We start from the raw sequence: 15,304 nt of genomic DNA, 5'->3' as shown, positions 1-15,304 counted from the left end.
GTCTTTGACTTTCCTTTCACCTCGGAATGTAAGGCAATAGGATCATTACCTCCCACTCCCAGCAGATTTGCAAAGCGAACAGAGGGAGAACGTTTCCTCTGTGCGATAGCAACGGCCCTTCCCATTAGTTCATATTTAACAGCGCCACACTCCTCATGGTGCGTGCACTGTTGGGCTTGCTCCAATTTAATGTGAGTGGAGGAGCAGTGGATACATGCTGTCAGCCAGATCTCAATACAGTATTACATGCTTTTGTAAACTGCAGTAATGGACGAATTGATGAAAGGCGTGGTCACAAACTGGATTGCATTGCTGTGCGTAGCTCTGAACTGTAGATGGCATGTATGCACCCACAAGCACACAGTGAGAGTAATCGTGAACATGTACAGAATGTGGGAGCCTCGAGCCCGGTGGCAGAGTGGTTCGAATGCTCGACTCGCAATCACAAAATTGCGAGATCACATTCTGGTTTGGGGCTGACTAAACCCAACATCCCTAAAATGTACAGAAAAGAAGGTTCTTTGATGGAAGCCAACATTAGTCTGTGTGGATGGACTGGCCCCAGCCATAGAATTGTGGAACTCTCACCGCTAGTTCTTCAATATTGTTTAAGATGAGCGCTGGCTCGTTCGAGAAGGGAGGCTGGCGGCGTGTTTTCGTGACCGTGTGCACAGCAAAGTGGAGAGGCGGTGCAGTGTTGGTGCATTGCTCTACAAAGCCGATTCCTGGCCACGGGCGACACGAGTGTGGAGTGATGCACCGGCCCTGGGCTCCCCTTCACCACTAACCCACACTCACCAGAGTGGTGAAGTATGGTCAACGAACCTTCATGACACAGCCTTAATCCAGCAGTGGACTAACAGAAAACAATGTATATTTGTATGTATCCGCATGTTACATAGCCAGACTTTCAACAGTAATGGTGATAATTGTGCATTGAGTGGGACATCGAGTACATCCTTACTGTGTATAAACCCAGGGCCATATCCTGCCATGAAGACCGTTCAAGGCAATGGGTGATGGTGTCAGGAATAGCAGCAGAGTGTAATGAAAATAGGCAGTACCTTTGTGAGAAAACTAAGCGCGCACAACACGTACAGTCCACAACGGGGGTGTACACACTTTGTAATTAGACATTTCTTCAAAGAAACGTGTTTTCGTTTAATCAGCAATTATATCCAAATCGTGCCATCAGCAGTGGCGAGGCGTGAAAAAAAATGTCGCCACGTGACTCGCTCGAGTTCGTGCCAGCAAACGGCGCGAGAGACGCCAGCGCAGAGGCGCGTCTCGAGTCTCGATGTCACTTCGGCGCCTCGAGTCTCGATGTCACTTCGGCGCCTCGAGTCTCGATGTCACTTCGGCGCCTCGAGTCTCGATGTCACTTCGGCGCCTCGAGTCTCGATGCCACTTCGGCGCCTCGAGTCTCGATGCCACTTCGGCTCCTCGAGTCTCGATGCCACTTCGGCGTCTCGAGTCTCAATGCCACTTCGGCTCCTCGAGTCTCGATGCCACTTCGGCGTGTCGAGTCTCGATGCCACTTCGGCGCCTCGAGTCTCGATGCCACTTCGGCGTGTCGAGTCTCGATGCCACTTCGGCGCCTCGAGCCTCGATGCCACTTCGGCGCCTCGAGCCTCGATGCCACTTCGGCGTCTCGAGTCTCGATGCCACTTCGGCGCCTCGAGTCTCGATGCCACTTCGGCGTCTCGAGCCTCGATGCCACTTCGGCGCCTCGAGTCTCGATGCCACTTCGGCGTCTCGAGCCTCGATGCCACTTCGGCTCCTCGAGTCTCGATGCCACTTCGGCGCCTCGAGTCTCGATGCCACTTCGGCGTCTCGAGTCTCGATGCCACTTCGGCGCCTCGAGTCTCGATGCCACTTCGGCGCCTCGAGTCTCGATGCCACTTCGGCGTCTCGAGTCTCGATGCCACTTCGGCGTGTCGAGTCTCGATGCCACTTCGGCGCCTCGAGTCTCGATGCCACTTCGGCGCCTCGAGTCTCGATGCCACTTCGGCTCCTCGAGTCTCGATGCCACTTCGGCGTCTCGAGTCTCGATGCCACTTCGGCTCCTCGAGTCTCGATGCCACTTCGGCGTCTCGAGTCTCGATGCCTCTTCGGCGCCTCGAGTCTCGATGCCACTTCGGCGCCTCGAGTCTCGATGCCACTTCGGCGCCTCGAGTCTCGATGCCACTTCGGCGTCTCGAGTCTCGATGCCACTTCGGCTCCTCGAGTCTCGATGCCTCTTCGGCGCCTCGAGTCTCGATGCCACTTCGGCGCCTCGAGTCTCGATGCCACTTCGGCGTGTCGAGTCTCGATGCCACTTCGGCGTGTCGAGTCTCGATGCCACTTCGGCGCCTCGAGTCTCGATGCCACTTCAGCGTGTCGAGTCTCGATGCCACTTCGGCGCCTCGTGTCCAGCATCGGACAACGAACGACGCTTGGGCGCAACTTTCGCCGCTGTGGCCTTGCGCGGTCACCCTCCATTGTCTGCGATGCGTGGATGACGACTCGTGTGAAATCCCAACTCCCCCATGCTTCTTCGCCTTGTCCAAAGAAAACAAAAAAAACCCGTATAGCCTTCACATCATTTTGTGGAAAGTGCTGCGAGCGAGTAGCACATATGAAGGCCGGTACGGCACACACGAGGGGGGTGGGCGGCCAGCACCACGCCCGGCCGCCTTTGTCTCCCTCGTGGCGATGTTTACACACCGCACCAGGCACTCGATTGAGGCCGAGTCTGGACAGGGGAGACCCAGGACCGGTTCAGATAATCGCCACCGGTGTTGACCCGTGAGCGAGTGGGTGTTGCGGGTTCGGTGTGCTGACCGTGACGGCATCGCGACAGCAGCGGAGCTTCGTCTCACATTGCCCCAGGAGGGCCCCAGAGGACCCCAGAGGACCCCGACTGTGGGCCACAGTAGCGAGCTGCCGCCCTCTACCGTCAGAATTGTGCCCAACACGCAACCCACAGGACCCAGGGCTGTTCAAATCCGCATTGAGCATGTCCGATAGCCGCATGGGGGGGGGGGTGGGGGGTACCCCCCGGTTAGAACAAACTCGCTCGCACACAGATCAACGTCCAGCAGAGCAACGGGCCAGGTGAACAACAACAACAAAAACGGGCCAGGTGAACAACAACAAGAACGGGCCAGGTGAACAACAACGGGCCAGGTGAACGGGCCAGGTGAACACAACAATAACGGGCCAGGTGAACAACGGGCCAGGTAAACAACAACAGGCCAGGCGTGTGACCTTGGTGGAGGAGAAGGGGGAAGGGGACGCCGTTTCGCTGCCACCTCGTGCCGAGGCGCGGGGGGGGCGGGGGGCGGAGTCTCAAATCTCCTCCACCCCCCGGCCCCCCCCAGCAGCAACAACAACTGGGCTTCACCACAGACCCCTGACCCCCCAGCAACAACAACTGGGCTTCATCACAGATCCCTGACCCCCAGCAACAACTGGGCTTCATCACAGATCCCTGACCCCCCAACAACAACAACAACAATTGGGTTTCACCACAGACCCCTGACCCCCCAGCAACAACAACAATTGGGCTTCATCACAGACCCCTGACCCCCCAGCAACAACAACAATTGGGCTTCATCACAGACCCCTGACCCCCCAGCAACAACAACAACAACAACTGGGCTTCATCACAGATCCCTGACCCCCAGCAACAACAACAACAATTGGGCTTCATCACAGACCCCTGACCCCCCAGCAACAACAACAATAGGGCTTCACCACAGACCCCTGACCCCCCAGCAACAACAACAATTGGGCTTCACCACAGACCCCTGACCCCCCAGCAACAACAATAATTGGGCTCCATCACAGACCCCTGACCCCCCAGCAACAACAACAACACAATTGGGCTTCACCACAGACCCCTGACCCCCCAGCAACAACAATTGAGCTTCATCACTGACCCCTGACCCCCCAGCAACAACAACGAGGGCTTCATTACAGACTCACGGGTGGTGGTGGGGTAAGGTGTGGGTGCGCCCACCTATTCCAAATACAATTCCAATGGAAACGGTTACCGGTTTAGCGGTTACCATTTAGCAGAATCGTAATAGGAATACAACGTCCCAGGTTACAATACTGTGCAGTAATTCCATGCTTGATTGTTTTGGTTATGTTAAAATTAAACTCAATGCGCTTTATTATTAACAATTCAAGTTGTGTTATTTGGGTCTTTCGGTAAAGTCACGTAGATAGGTTCAAAGAAATTAACAAAAAACAACAAAAACAGGAATATGAATTCCTGCAATCACGAAAGCTTTCAGTCAAGATTAGTTGTGTTACTTTTAACGATAATTTGATTTAGTGAAATTACACAGCTTAGCAGCATGGGACCTGTTTCAGGCCCATCCAATTAATTAAGCACCCACACACATGCTCCTGGGACCATTTGCGATCATAACAATAGATCCCCCCTGTCCAGAAAGGTCTCAACCCACCTGGAGACGGAATTTCAGGAGTTCCGCTTGTCATGTTTAGAGCAAGAGAGACTGAAATGATAAGATGGTGACAGGGGTGCCAGTCTACTGAATACAAACGTTAAACAATATAGTTCGTCTTCAAATGTGGCCGAATGCCTAAATGATGTATGTGGTATTCTAATGAATAGTAAGTCGTATGATTATGTCCACCGCTAGTTGTACGGCAGTGCCAATGACAGAGCTGGGGAGGGTATTATTTGACTTGTCCTTTCACCGACTTACTCAAGGAAAGCTAAACACCGCACAACTACACAAGCGTGTGGATCAAGCAGAGGGGCTCAAGAGAAAGATGTTCGCTGCATCATGCAATCCATGTCCCTCTCGTCTTATGAGTGCCATACGACAGTACAATGTTGTACAGAATGTCAGTCAAATTGCAGCAACAAAACAGGCCTCTAAAATCAGGCTCTGAGAGCCAATACACGCACTTATGGACAGGTTTTACGCAGCAACAAAGATCATCTTTGAATTGTATTTTTATATATATAAACTTAACAGCAGCAAGTTTCAATTCACATGCACAGCTTGGTATTGTTGCATTAACCTCTGTTCTACATCTGGGCCTAGGACCATGTCTCGTTAACTAGGCCATTACTGGAATGACGACATTGAAATGTGAAAAACATCACAACCGCGAGCAGCAATGAGAGTTGCGTCATTTTAGAATGTTGGCCTCGTGTTTACAATTATCCATTGGAGCTTAAGTCAAAATGTTTTTATTGCCTTTATTATGACAAATCCCACGATATGCGAATATTTTCGTTGAAGGCTTTGGTTCTGCTATGAACAAGATTTTTTGTAATATTACATTTTTATTTTCTCTCGTACTTGGACAAAACACAGCAGCCTCTACTTGAGGAGTAGGCAAGGTAGAAAGACACGAAGTGTTGGAATAGTTTTACTTTATGGTTTCTAGTTACAGATGACCAGAGATTCGAGGACTCGGTGTAACCTAATCCTGTATTTGGCATTTCCAAAACACAGTCGAGCACAGTACTCTCTATTAATTCCATGCATACTTCATATTATCATAGGCTGATTTACCCTATGACTATTCAAGCATCATCTATTTGAATTAGTTGCTACTATCTTCATAATAAACACAAACTGTCCACGATTCTTTCCTTTTTTGAATCATTTAGGAATAACTTTTGGAAAATTTAATCCTAAGACATGATCCATGAGTACATGATAAACAATAGTACTCTTCTTCACACTCACACACTGGAGGCAGTGGTATTATGGGATTACTGGGACCCGATTTGAACATACCTGTCAACCCATTATCAGTGCCCGACCTTATTACAGAACAATTCAGACCTTATTGGTCACCCCATGCCCTTATAAATCTCAACGTTCATCCTACCAAGTCCCATCACAAGGGAGAAACACAAACTAAATAGACAAAATAAAAAACAAATTTCCGTATTGAAATGGCTGTACGTCATATGGGCCTGAAAATTCAATTTCCTTGTATAGGAATATGGGTAAACCGTATGGGTTGACAGCTGTGCTTTAGGAACCATATTTTTTTTGTTTTACCAACACCGGGAGATGTGGTAGGGCTATCATGATTTAATGCGACAAATGTCATAGATGTTCTAAGGTGCCGAACACCACCACATCACGACTTTACCACAAGCACTGTAAATAACCCATCCAGTCTTCTTCGTGTAAAATTCACACGATAGTTGGATTACATAAATATGCACACTTTTTCACCATTTTGGAGGAAGCCAACAGTGGTTGTGACCTCCGCTAAAGGAATGTGGGATTTCCACCACTGGCTTTGGACCACCAATGAAGGCGGGTGCTCCCCAATCTTCTTTGGAGAAGGGAGACACGGACTTTTAAAATGTTATTCAACTATTAGAATACACTATTATTTAGAAATGACACTGCTTCATTATTACTCAATATATTAATATTATCATTACCATGATAGATGTGTATATATACATTGCAGCATGAGAAAACATTGAGTGACATTAGATCGATTGAAGTGTATATCAATCGAGCCTTGCTCTCAATCTTCACACAGAAACACAGAGATACACACAGACACGCACCCGTGACTCGCCGTTGAAAGGATGCCAGTTACAACCCTGGTCAAGCGTCAATTCATCCCATCATCCTTTCTGGGTTTATAGAGTACCATTTCACGGGAACCAACGGCGCTGACGCTATGGGGACTGGCCCTCGCGGGAGGATTGAGGAACTTCCATCGTTGGCTCAAAACTGCCAAACAAGAGAACGTCACCACCAACCACTCGTTTGGAGTGTGGAAACATCGTCACCATTTATCTTGCCGTTCAATATTATATATATATATATTTCTGATCAAGTCCTAGCTGCCGGCCTTGCCGCTGGCTTGTCCGTTGTGCCGAGACATCTGCGGCACGGCAGTTCGGCCGCTCGAGCCGTACAGCCCCAGATTCTTTGCCGCCGCCGACTTGCGCGGCGTCTTGGCGCTGGGGAACGGATTGAACGCCGGCGCCCGTGGCCCCGCCGCCGAGCCGGGTCGCCCCTCGCTCGCGTCCGAGCTGCCGCGCGACTCCACTGAGCGGGCACTCGCGGCCGACGACGTCGAACTCGTGCGGGACTTGGGCCGCCTCTCGTCTCCATCCCCGAACACGGGCCGCGAGATGCCTCCTTCCGCCACGGGGCGCTCGTCCGGGACCGCGACCGCCGCCGCCACCGCCGCAGAGCTTTTACCCGAAGACCGAGCATCCTTTGCACTCGCAGCACTCGCCGCACCCGAGCCGTCCGAAGCAGTCTCCCCGCGTCCACGCGGCCGCAACGCGAGCTCCTTGGGCTGGGCAATGTCCGGGTTCGCCGGCTTCTCCGAAGCGTCGATGCCGTAGCCGCCGCAGCCACTGGATGACGGCGAGACGGTGCTGGTGGAGCCGCCCTCGGAGGGCTCCCCGGTCACTCCGTCGGAGCGGTGGGGTCCCTCGTCCCCAGCGCTCCCCAAAGTGCCGGTGGAGCCGGCGTCGGAGCCGGCGTCGGAGCCGGAGCCGACGTCGGGGCGGGTGTCACCGCGCGGCTTGCGACCGTGCGGTGGGGGTTCGTGCTCGCCCGCTCCGTCAGGGATGTCCGGCTTGCAGTGGGAGCCTGCGCCGGCACGGGGGGAGACGTGCCGTTTGTTTGGCTTCACCGCCAAAGCACGAGCGAGCACCTGGCCAACACCTCCCATGCACGTGAAGGAGATGAGGGTGCCCGACTCGGTTTAGGAAGGTCGCGAGTTCCAATCCTGGCCAGGGGCTGACTCGGCCTATTATTGCTCCGGGGTATATAAAGTTGGTACCAGTTTGAGCATAGTCAACAATGGGTGACTAAGCAGAGACTGCTCACACCCTCGCCCATCACCCATCACCCCTCGCACCCATGACAATGTGGAATTTCTGCCAATAGATCTAGGCTAAGATTCCACTCTTGCTGAGGTGTTCTGTATATAAGTCAAACATCAAATTGCCTCCCTGATAAAACAAGGGTGTAGCAGTATTCTAAACTAAACTTTTAATTTACCAGGTAAGGCTCACCGAGCTATAAAGCTCTTTTTCAGAAGCAACCTGGCCACAAATGATAGCTCAACGAACTGGCTTATCATCATGTGGAAATTTATATCACCCAAATGTGGAGGGAAAAACTGGAGGACCCGGAGAAAAATCCATGCGCCCACAGGAAGAGAGACATGCAAACTCAAAATATACAGGCGTCAGGGTCGGGATCGAACCCATGACCTCCTGCATACCACGCGAGGTAGTTAACATCTTGCCACCCGGCGGAAATTCGATATTGCTATGGTGGGGGCCGGTCTATCCGTACACGGCCACGTACAAAAATACACACACGCGTGACTGTACACACGGATAGAATATCTTTACCTCTCCACGACCAGCATAACAAAAACAACATTGACCAGGATTTGAGCTCGGGACCCCGGCACCTGAAGCAAACACGGCCATTACGAGCCCTAGCAGAGTCCCATGACACGTGAGGTCATCGTCACCTGGGGCGCTGTCGCTGCTGCTCCTGCGGCTGCGTCCGCCCGTGCTGCGCTTGGCGGTGGCGCACTCCACCACCCCATCGCGCACCACCGTGCAGTTCCTCTCGCAGGCCTTGCGCTGCAGCTGCTTGCTCAGCATCAGGTGGTTGAGCACAGGTGGGGGCTCCATGCTGGGCCCCGACAGTAGCATGGGCCTAGGCTCTGCAAAGACAAAGATCCCTCCTATAGCCTGAACAAACTTTTGGGTCAAGTGCTGTTAGCGAGCGCCTACGAAGGCCAGCACGGCGCATGAGGGGGTGGGGGTTGCCAGCACCACGCCCGGCTGCTTTTCTCTCCCTAGTGGCAATGTTTACACCCGACCAGGTACTCTTTTGAGGCCGAGTCGATTTAGGGGAGGCCCAGGACCGGTTCAGATAATCGTCACTGGTGTTGGCCTTAAGCAGGAATCGAACTCGGGTGGCAGGTTTGTAGTGTGGCATGCTAACCGCTCCCCACTAGGCTCTGCACACGCACGCACACAGAGGTATAAATGCCGACAGGTGGCCAGGTTGACAGGCAGACCAAGAGTCAAACGATCGACCTGACGGACAACGTAGAGGAGGACGCACCTGTACGAGGGCACACCAGGTGCGTCTGCAGCCTCTGCCGGTGACGGATGCGCCCGTACTGGCGCGTTAGAGCCTGGATGTCGGTGCTCATGCGCTCCATCATCATGCTGTTGAGCGCTGCCTGGTGCTCGTGTGCGGCCGTGCGGCCCGAGCCCACGGCCCCCGGGCTCGCCTCGGCTACGCTGCGGCCACGGCCGCCCCCACCACCACCGCCGCCCTCCTCCCCGGCGTGTTCTACGTCACAGGGAGGGGAAGTCGTTACAGCATCGCCAGCATCGACGTCATCGTTATCGCTACCCTTCATCGTCATCGCTACCCTTCATCGTCACCACCACCGTCATTGTCAGTATCGTTGTCGTCCACACCACCAGGATTATCGTCATCACAACCATCATCGTCAGCATCGTCGTCATCACTGTCATTGTCAATATCATCGTCAATATCGTCGTCAATATCGTCGTCGTCAGCATCACCACCGGCATCGTCAGCATCACTGTTATTGTCAACATTGAGGTGATCTCCACTCTCAGCATTGTAATTCGTTCCCATTGTCGGCACCATCAACGAGTGTCAGTATCATCTTTTTAATCTGCATCAGTGACGTCATGCACATGATCATCGTTAATTGTTATAAAATGTAATCATCAGGCTCATATACAACATGATATCTAATCATATACATTATCAGGTTCATCTTAGTATAAATATAACGAGCATAATTTCATGAATATCATCATTTACATAACACTCTTCATCACTGTAACTAATTCAATAAAAAATATCTCACTATCCTGAAGACCAATATACACATCCCTGTGATATTCATCAGCGACCTCGTCATCACATCACCAGTGTAACTGTATGCTTGCCAGAATGATAAAATATCATAAAGAGATCTACAGTCATATTTTTCATAGGCAAGTGCCCAGATGTTGCCTATCAACTCGCTTGTCATTCAAACCGAGGATCTTGGTGTTTGGATGTCAGTGTGGCTTATAGCATTGGCTAAGAGGTCAGAGGTTGAGTCAGCTCCTCCTTCCTGGGTCGACAAAATCATTCCCGCTTTTTAGGAAGTCAACAGTGGGTGTTCTCTAAACATATTGGCACCAAGCAGAGGACTGTGAATGCCACTTCTGGCTCAGGATCACTCACAGACGAACACCACCACCCCACTGCTCGTGTGAGTGGAGACACCACACAGTCATCCGTAGACAACAGCTCTTTAGTGGATGCTGCTGGAATGCACTGCATTCCCGGTTGTTTGCATGCCTTTCCCGTGAAGTGCGGCCTCTCGTACACTTAAACCAATCGGGACTGTGGGATGCTTTTGGCCGATGTGAAGACTACGGTCCCTGTACCGTAATCAAAACATCTCTGCAATTTAAATGCAAGCCGGTGTGCCCCAATTTGTCATGGCGAGTGTTCACACTCGCAGCCGCCTCACTCGAGTCCACAGCAAGACGCTGATCGGATTCGACCTGAAATTCAGTATTTCACTCCTGACCTGTACCTCGCCGCCCGAGCCACTCAGCAGTGGCTCTCACCGCCAGCCACTCGGCCACGTCCCTCCCCATCGTCACCATCGTCACAGCCGTCAGCTCGAGCGGTATCGCCCCTACCTCTGAGGCTCGGGACGTGCGGCCGCTGTGTCCCTACCTGCCAGAGGCCCCCCAAGGGGCCCAGGCAGGTGACCGGGACGGCGGCGGTGTCGTCGTCCTCCAGCTCCAGGTCGTCGTCGCTGTCGCGGTCCCGGCTCCCCAGCACCGGCACGCTGCACGAACCGCAACGCAACGCACGCTTCACTCACCAGAACGCACGCGCAAAGTGTATCGGCAGAGAGACTCCATGAGGCCACGGACCCAGACACATCACCGCTTGTGAACGATGTGGTAGCCATTTGAAATTAGTAAAGTTAAGAAATGATGTACTATTATTAGCCACATCGATACTACTTAAGAATTTGCTACCTTAGGTGGGAGCAATTTCCGCTCTGGCCCATGAACTAATGTGACAGCATCTCAAGATGCTATCCAGAAACGATGGGCGTGTTTATTTTGTAGAGGCACTCCGGCAAAGGCCCAGGTGAACGAGAAGGCCATGAGCATAGACTTGAATAGAGGCAGGAAGGCAACAGCACCGATGGCCGAGGGAAGGGAGTTCCAGACGATGGGGTAGAGGGGGGCAGCAGAGGAGCGACCCATGCCCACACAAGAAGCCATGCACAAGCACGCACACCCATCACACAAAGGTAAAAAACAATTAAATGTTATCGGCCAGTGTTTCTCAAACTCCATTCCTCGCGAGCCCCCATGGTGCGGCGTTACAGTGTAGTGGCTCCAACTGCACACACACACACGTGTGTGTGCACAGACACGTGTGTGTGCACAGACACGTGTGTGCACAGACACGTGTGTGCACAGACACGTGTGTGCACAGACACGTGTGTGCACAGACACGTGTGTGCACAGACACGTGTGTGCACAGACACGCGGCCACGGTGCTGTAGCAGCGTACCCGTGTGCGCCGTGAGGCTTCACGTGGGCCTGGAAGGGCGTGATGTTGTAGGTGTACTTCTCTCGAAGCTCCACCAGCTGGGGGAACGGAAACGGAGCCATGGAGTACACCGTCTGCGTATGACGGAGACAGGGCCAGGTGTTCAACCGGGAGCAACGTTAGAACCACCTTCGTCACATCGAGCGAAGCAATACAGAGACACCTATGAGACAATGGCACCGCTTCATCAACCGTCGACTACAAGTTCATGTCAGTGATATACAGAAGAAATTGGCTTATATTCGGAAGAGATCAATCAACTAATTGTTTTGACTGCTATGCACAGAAAGTGCACCACCCCCGATTCTGTGGATTGCTTAAAAGGATCATGGAATGAGATCTCAGAATGAGTTTTGAGAAATCGACTCTTTGTGGATCATTCTCAACAAACACCCACCAACGACACAATGAATCCGTTCAGAATTATAAACGTCATCGCCCCACTACTCGAGAAATCTTGCCCGCTTGCAAGACCGGATGCAGTCGCATTGTGCCACATAAGGACAGCTGCCACTGGGGTCGCCCTTTTAAATAACGCGTTTGAGTCCCGATGCGATCCGCTTTATCGAGTGCGGAGTGCTCCGGGCCCCCCGCGTGTAGAGGTGGGCGCCCTGCCGCCGGCGCGAGCGTCGTCCCCACCTGCATGAGCTCTTTGCAGTCGACGAGGTTCTTCTCGAGCATCTCCTGCGTGAGCTGGCCCATGGCGCTGTAGAACTCGTCCGCACTGCGGCAGTGCTCGATCCGCCTGGGCACCACACGCGCAGGGGGTGGGGGAACCGCTTCCTTACCGAGGCCCAAACACGGCTTCCAAATATGTTTGGTGGTGGGCCACACAAACCCCAGCGTAATCCAATAATAATAATAATGTGAGCAATGGTTAGGGCTTACATTGACGGCACTAAAATTTGAAAAACCAAGGTTGCAAAGTCAGAAATATTCCCCTCTAGTACCCAATCGGTGTAGCTAAGATGCTCGGGCCCATATCCAGTCCACAAGGCGTAGGTTCCAAACCCCCTTTTTGTAAAGGTCTCTGTCAAGACACGACGATATGAGCCCTCCATGTACCGTAGCGGCTTGAACACGGCGAGGCACCGGATCCCGAGATGACCCCACGACCCCGCGACCCCTCGCCTGCCCATCGCTTACTCTCCAAGCTTGGCCCAGATGGCGAGGGCCACGCGCAGGATGACCTCGGAACCCTCGAAGAAGAGAGAGTCCCAGATGCGCAGCACGGCTGCCTTGGGCAGGCACGTGGCAAACAGCGTGAGGAACCACTGCATGGTGAACACGTTGGTGAGCGGCGGTTCGTAGCTGCCTGCACGCACGCATACACGAAGTCCGTTAGGAAAGCTCCGTCAGTCAAGGTTTTTCTTGCGTATCCAAACACATTCTCCTTCTGGTTATTTCCTGAAGCACCTACACTTCGATATGCCCTCCCATTGTCTATTTTCCCTAAGCTCTTGTAATATTAATAATGATTTCAACTTATAACGCGCACAATATTCGCACAATCTTGAAGAGATAGAACAACTCAGAGGTGCGAGGAAGCAGATCAGTGGGAAGCAGCAGCCAAGCTCTACGGTCCGCTGTATATTATGATGTTTCAGTCACTTAATACATCCAATTTAACTACCGGTTTAGATATTAATTACTGATGCCCCCACATACTACCACGACCACCCCACGTGACCCCCACCTGTCCCTCCGGTGTCGCGGTTAGCCGCACGCTGCAGGCCGTCCAGGTGCAGCGAGAGGTCGGGCAGACGCAGACGCAGCAGGTCTCGGAAGACGGCCATCTCCACGGACAACGAGCGCAGGTTGTTGGCGAAATAGCTGTCGGGCAGCACCTTGTCGATCAAGTAAATCATCACCTGACCAGCGGAGCAGCAGCCAGGGGGCAGCACACGCCACGCCGAGTGAGCACAGGAGCCGTGGTGGAAACACAAGTGGGGCGGGAACTACAGGGGGCAGCAGTGAGGAAGCAAGGAAGGCTGAGATGAACAAGGGGGCGGGGGAGATGATGGAGGTGGCAGCACTGAAAGAGGGTGGGGCAGCGAAATCAACGAAGGAGGAGGTGGTGGTGAAGAGGGTGGCATGACAATGGGGTGGCAGAGAAGCGGGTGGTAGTGAAAGGGGAAGCAATGGAGGGAGTGACCAAAGCAGGAAGGTGCAGGGATAATGTAGGAACTGGGAAAAGTCAGATAATTATAATTGGGTAAAATGGGATAAACAGAAAGGTGTGGAAAGAAAAATATTAAAGGTAAATTGTGTTGCCAAGTGCTTGAGAAGGCAATCACCAGGCAAAACGATTTGTTGTTGTTTATATTGCAGGGAAAAAAAACATGTAGATTCACCTGTTGCAGATTTCGCTGCCTTATTGCGATCTTACAATCCATACATTATACAAGTCGGGTCCCACATTGTCTGTAGGCATGGCAGTACAGTGGGAGATGGTGGAAACTCACCAAGCCAAAATTACCATTAAAATCAGCTCCGAAGGATAACACAGCCAGGAAGCAGGAAGCCGAGAGACATCCGCTCAGCAGGGACACTTCACACAAGTTACACGCGGACACACCTCAACAACAACTGACATTCGCCACCAAGTGGCGGTGACGTCACCACGGCGCTTGTGCCAGGCTAGGTGCACCTTGAGGCCACGTAACGTGATGAAGGCTCACTAACAGACCCAGGTGCTATGGATCGACTGGCTGAGATCACTGGCGTCTAATTTCAAGTCCAGCAGTGGAAACTCCACATTCCAATGGCTGGAGCCAAAATAAACATAGGATTTTATTACCTCTTTTTCTGAATATAAATGACAAAAGGCTGATTGTTCGCTAACTGACGGCACCTGCCGAGGAGACTACGGCCCTAGAGGGGAGGGGCCCATGCCAGCTCCATATTCCTATCTTGGCCCAGGGCTATATTCCCGGATTTGGATAAAGTCTAAATAGACATGTGAGCAATAATACCTCTGCAGATTTTTTAAAGACTTTCTTCAGCCTAGGGGCCTTCTGTAGGTAGCACTGTTTCCCAGCAGTACTGTACTTACAGTGCGTAACAAAGCGAACCAAGATCCCTGTACAACACCACGAGAGCGAGTCACGTCACGTGTCCTCCTCCAACTCTCATCTCCAGCCCTAGGGGTGAAACCCACAACACGGTAACGACGAGGGAGGCTCAGGCCCGTGGTGGTGGTGGTGGTAGGGGGCACCTTGAGCGCCTCGCCCTCGTCCCCCTCGGTGACCTCCAGCACGAGTGCGGCCAGCACGTTGAAGCCCTGGCAGTAGCCCACGGCCTTGTTCCAGCGAGCGTACGCGAGCAGCACGCGCTTCAGCACCACGCGGTCACCCTCGGCCTCGCGCCCGCAGTACGCGCTGCAGCCCGTGCGATGCAGGTCCTGCAGTGGCAGACGCAGCAGGGGTGGCAGCAGGAGGAGCGGCAGCAGCAGGAGCAGCGGGGGTGGCCGTGCTAGGCGTGAACAAATTAAGGAAATGCCCAGGGCCTCAAATAGCTCGGTTTAGGATGGGGGGGGGGGGTTCATGGATTCATGAAAATACAAGGGTGGATGAAACGCTAGCTAGAGTTAAAAGGCTGATGGACATTACAATCTAATAAACATAACATGCGAA

The 15,304-nt window shown here is 52.7% G+C and overlaps 2 protein-coding genes across 4 annotated transcripts in view; one reads left to right on the top strand and one right to left on the bottom strand.

Annotated features, from left to right (window-relative positions):
- LOC116947418 (endosome/lysosome-associated apoptosis and autophagy regulator family member 2-like) overlaps nt 1-15,304 on the top strand; it is a 303,120-nt gene that overhangs the window by 221,577 nt on the left and 66,239 nt on the right. The window lies entirely within an intron of this gene.
- TBC1D30 (TBC1 domain family member 30) overlaps nt 4,958-15,304 on the bottom strand; it is a 48,102-nt gene continuing 37,755 nt past the window's right edge. For all 3 annotated transcript variants that reach the window (XM_032963105.2, XM_032963107.2, XM_032963106.2), the window contains 9 exons: nt 14,887-15,072; nt 13,366-13,540; nt 12,816-12,984; nt 12,309-12,414; nt 11,631-11,743; nt 10,736-10,887; nt 9,117-9,350; nt 8,512-8,709; nt 4,958-7,613 (listed from right to left, as the gene is read on the bottom strand). In XM_032963105.2, coding sequence (XP_032818996.1) covers nt 6,847-7,613; nt 8,512-8,709; nt 9,117-9,350; nt 10,736-10,887; nt 11,631-11,743; nt 12,309-12,414; nt 12,816-12,984; nt 13,366-13,540; nt 14,887-15,072 — 2,100 coding nt within the window. In that variant the 3' untranslated portion in view covers nt 4,958-6,846. The remainder of the gene's footprint in view (nt 7,614-8,511; nt 8,710-9,116; nt 9,351-10,735; nt 10,888-11,630; nt 11,744-12,308; nt 12,415-12,815; nt 12,985-13,365; nt 13,541-14,886; nt 15,073-15,304) is intronic.

The sequence above is a fragment of the Petromyzon marinus genome, chromosome 30, assembly GCF_048934315.1.
Source record: "Petromyzon marinus isolate PM22_M1 ecotype Great Lakes invasive population chromosome 30, UKy_Petmar_22M1.pri1.0, whole genome shotgun sequence".
NCBI lineage: Eukaryota > Metazoa > Chordata > Hyperoartia > Petromyzontiformes > Petromyzontidae > Petromyzon > Petromyzon marinus.
The sequence above is the reverse complement of the archived record's forward strand: the minus strand, read 5'-3'. Positions and strand labels throughout refer to the sequence as shown.